Genomic DNA, 4,645 nt, shown 5'->3' on the forward strand with positions numbered 1-4,645 from the left:
TGAAAACATTGGTGAATGCCACAAATTCTCCTAAATCACTCGTACGCACAACTTAAGAACAAATCTGTTTGTACGAATGGTTCTTTCATGAGGCCCAATGTCCTGTTGAAAAATAAATGATGGTCTAACTAAACACAAACCGGATGGAACAGCATGCCGCTGTAAGATGCTGTGGTAGCCGTGCTGATTGAGGATGCCTTCAGTTTTGATTAAATCTCCAACAGTGTCACCAGCAAAGCACCCCCACATCATYACACCTCCTACATGCTTCACAGTGGGAACCAGTCATGTAGAGTCCATCCGTTCACCTTTTCTGCATCACACACAGACATGGTGGTTAGAACCAAAGATCTCAAATTTGGTCTCATCAGACCAAAGCACAGAGTTCCACTGATCTAATGTCCATTCTTTGTGTTCTTTAGCCCAAACATGTCTCTTCTGCTTGTTGCCTGTCCTTACCAGTGGTTTCACACAGTTTCCTCTTAACAGTTGTTCTAGAGATGTGTCTGCTGCTAGAACTCTATGGCATTGACCTGTTCTCTAATCTGAGCTGCTGTTAACCTGACCTGTTCTCTAATCTGAGCTGCTGTTAACCTGTCATTTCTGAGGCTGGTGACTCGGATGAACTTATCGTCTGCAGCAGAGGTGACCCTTGGTCTTCCTTTCCTGGGGCGGTCCTCATGTGAGCCAGTTTCTTTGTAATGCTTGATGGTTTTTGCAACTGCACTTGGGGACACTTTCAGAGTTTCCCAATTTTTCATAGTTTCAATTTAATTCATAGTTTTGATGCCTTCAGCGTGAATCTGCAATTTTCATAGTCATGAAATTAAAGAAAACTCTTTGAATGAGAAGAGTGTGACCAAACTTTTGGTCTGTACTGTATATAAATAAGTAAAATTTACTCATAAAAATGAGGCTGCGATTTTTCAAAATGAACAATTCCTGTTTTTCTCACAGTTTAGAGTTTCTGACTTGTCGCCAGCAGTGTGAACCCAGTGGGATGTGGGCTTACGAAGCGACGCATGACTTAATGTGAAATAATATAGTTGAAAGCGGTGCACTAATCACTGGATCTTCTAGAACTGCTTCAGATATTGTCACATTGTCTGCTGCAGATGTGGTTTGATTAACAGCTGCTTCTTCTTGCAGCGACTCGATGTCGCAGAATATTCCTGCCTTGTTCAGGCTGCCTTCAGACAGCAGATACGCCCGATACGATGGTTTGTGTCTCTCTAACAAGACATAGCTTCATGATTTTACCAAAACCRTTCTGACTAATGCTAATTGAGCTAGGTTTTTGTTTATTTAACAACAGTGGTTCATAGTGATGTGTGGGGAGAACCCAGACCGCGCTCAGAGTCCCAGCTGAGCAGGAGTTTCCCGACAGGAGGTAGGTGAAGTTTACGTTCTTCTTGTTTGACCAATAAGTTGAAGACCTTTGCGTTAAAYTGCATCTTTATGTTGCAGCTCCTCCTCCACTTCCTCCTAAAAACATCCCATCAAGAAGTCAGTATGGCTACCCTTTAGACTCTGCAGGTAAACACAAACGGACTCAGTTGAACAGGTAAAGTCAAACACAGCTGTGGTTTCACAGCTCCTTCCTGTTTGCAGCAGATCTACCGAACGGGAGGGCGGCTCGTAGCTCCGCCCCCATCTACCTGAACGTCCTCTCCCCGGCTTCGTACCGAGGCTCCCCGGCCCCCGACCTTGACGACGTGTTTGGCCCCTCGGACAGCCCCCGAGTCGGCGAGGACACCTCGTCTCCCAGATGGGTCACCTTCGTGGACGATAGACCTCCGCCGCCCGATGAGCCGGCCCCCCCACCACCACCAGACTCCCCTCCTCCTGACACCCCCTCATCAACCCCCTCCACCCCTTGTTTCTCTCCCGGACCGCCTCCAAATGAACCCCCGCCTTCTCCTCCACAGTTTTCCCCCATGTCTCCTCCCMCTTTCACACCGCTGGACTCACCCCCCTCCATTGTGCTGGGACCTCCACCTCCAGACGAGCCAGCGCCTCCCTTGCCCCCGAACTTTTCCCCCTCCGATTGTCCCACGATGAGCCCTGAGGAGGAGGGGATCGACGAGGAGGTGCTGCAGTTTGCAGAATACGCTTCCTTCGCTGCCCCCATCAGCCCTGTGCCCCCGCTGCCAGCAGAGCGAAGGTCCCCTCGGGTGGGAGTCACATCCCCCCTAGTCCACGGGGGCATCGGGGGAAAGAGGACTCCAGAGGGGGGGTACCACAGAGAGGATTCAGCMGAGTTTTCAGGCTCCCCTCGAGAGCTGACTCCCAGCTTCAGGGGGACGCCGCCCCCTCTTCCTCCGACCACGTACAGGTCCATCATGTCTTCCTCAGGACCCCACTCAGGCAGCAGTGAGTATCACGRTCTAGTCTGATACAGTTTTTATGTTCGTTTACATTTAGAGCATAATTTAATTTAAAATGTTTGTTACTGCTCTGCAGAATCCTTTAAACTGGAGAGCAGAGGGACTAAAATGCAGAAAGAAATGGAGACTGAGAGCTTCTTGTGCAAAACTCACAATATATTTTTTATCAAAAAATTATTTCTCTTCTCGTACAAATATCTTTCCCCTGATGATAAATAGGAGTTCAAACAAMATGCTGAAAACCCCGTGCTGCTAAGTGATAACTAATTTAAAATATAGAGAAAAAAACATTTTTAGCCCAGATAAAATTCCTTCTAAAACAATTATAGTTTGTTTTTTCCCCAACTTAGTTTATTTACTATCTACAATGTTGGAGTTATAAACTTCTTCRTCAAAAAGATCAGAATAAAATGAGACTGATGTAGACAGTCCTGTAAAACCAGCTGTGTTGTTGTTTTTTGTTGTTTTATGAGCACAAAGTAAGACAAAACATTTTCCACTGGCCTATTCATGCCCAGCTTGGCTTGATTCGTACCAACCTTTGTCMATTTTGTACCTGCTTTTTTCTTCTTTGTACTCACAGTTTTCATGATTGATTGATTGATTGATGTCTATAGTGCTTAACAACAACCAATTAGGGTAACTAACGCAGTTTGCAGTAAAAAAAAATCACATCACAAGATAAAGAAAACGACAACAAAAATAAGAGAAAATGCCAGTATCAAAAGAAATAGGTCTTGAGCTTAGACTTAAAGATGCCCGGGTCAGAGGTGGAGTGAGAGGGAGTTTGTTCCAGAGTCGGGGTCCTGCCACTGAAAAGGCCCGGTCACCTCAATGCTTTAGCCTTGTCCTGGGGATATCCAGTAAAAGTTGACTTGATGACCTCAGGGATCTCAGCTAAATATGACGGGACACTGCCATGAAGAGCTTTAAAAACAAACAATACATTTTTAAAATCAATTCTAAAACAGACAGGAAGACCATGTAAAGTGGATAAAACAAGGGTGATGCTCACATCAAGAGGCATTGGTTAAAAGATGGGCAGCTGCGTTCTGGACAAGTTGAAGTTGTCTTAGGGAAGACTGAGGGATGCTGATATCAAGCCCATTACAATTAATACATTACATACATACATTCAAGTCTAGAACTAACAAATGCATGAATGGCCTTCTCTAAGACAGTGCACTGTAAAAAAAGATTTAACTTTGGTCAGTAGATGGTAAAAGTTAGATTTGACAACAGAGTCAAATTGTTTATTAATTTTAAGCTCCTGATCAAATATTACCTCTAGGTTTCTGACACTTGACTTTGGCAGGGCGCTGACATCTGTAGTGGCAAAATCGCCGAATAAAATACATTCAGTCTTTTTATGATTTAAATACAAAAGGTTTTTACTTAGCCACTGTGTAACAGCTGTTAAGCAGTCCAAAAAATAGACAACCGCATTAGTCATGTCTGGTTTAAGAGACAAGAAGATTTGTAAGTCATCTGCAGAACAGTGGACTTTGTGTGCAGATATAACTTCTCCTAGTGGCAACATATAAAAGGAAAAGAGAAGGGGACCAAGGATGGAGCCTTGTGGCACCCCACACAAAAGGAGGAGGATAAATTATTGATCATGACAGAGAATGTTCTATCTATCTGATGGGAAGTAAGCCACTTCAGGGCAGTGCCACAGATACCAACAAAGTGTTTTAAACGAGTCAGAAGGACAGAATGGTCCCCCGTGTCAAAGGCTGCTGTAAGATCTAGTAGAACCAGAGCGACAGGACGCTTACTGTCAACAGACATGGCAATGTCATGTATTTTTTACAAGGTGGTCTAGGTAATGTGTCTCAATCTGAAACCCGATTGGAATTTTTTTTAAATACCATTTGATTCTAAAAATGTTTGTATAAAAATTATTTTTTCAATTATAATTATTCAGACTGTTAGGACTGATAAAACATGTAACTGGATATTTTCTGAATAAACTTGAATCACATAACAGAAGAAATCTGAAAAAAAGCCTTAAGCTCCTAAATTAAAATGACAAAAATCTGTATAAGCATGTGCTTTCTCTGTCTTTCATACAAGCAGCATCAGCTTCACAACTGTCTTATACATACAGATGAATAGTTTTACTGTAGTCATCATCTGAAAACGTCTGGCTTCTCTTCATGTGATGGAAATGGTTTACAGCACATATTGGGCCTCATGCAAGAACCGTTCGTACGCACAGATTTGTTCTTAAATTGTGCGTACGAGTGATTTAGGAG

At 43.4% G+C, this 4,645-nt stretch overlaps 1 protein-coding gene across 1 annotated transcript in view; it reads left to right on the forward strand.

The window, feature by feature from the left end:
• LOC106528651 (SH3-containing GRB2-like protein 3-interacting protein 1) overlaps positions 1-4,645 on the forward strand; it is a gene marked incomplete in the record, with an annotated part of 56,469 nt that overhangs the window by 40,277 nt on the left and 11,547 nt on the right. Inside the window, 4 exon segments of the mRNA XM_014023876.1 lie at positions 1,150-1,220; positions 1,316-1,390; positions 1,468-1,536; positions 1,612-2,373. Of these exon segments, the coding sequence (XP_013879330.1) occupies positions 1,150-1,220; positions 1,316-1,390; positions 1,468-1,536; positions 1,612-2,373 (977 nt within the window).

Source organism: Austrofundulus limnaeus, unplaced genomic scaffold (assembly GCF_001266775.1).
Source record: "Austrofundulus limnaeus strain Quisiro unplaced genomic scaffold, Austrofundulus_limnaeus-1.0 Scaffold393, whole genome shotgun sequence".
Classification (NCBI taxonomy): Eukaryota; Metazoa; Chordata; class Actinopteri; order Cyprinodontiformes; family Rivulidae; genus Austrofundulus; species Austrofundulus limnaeus.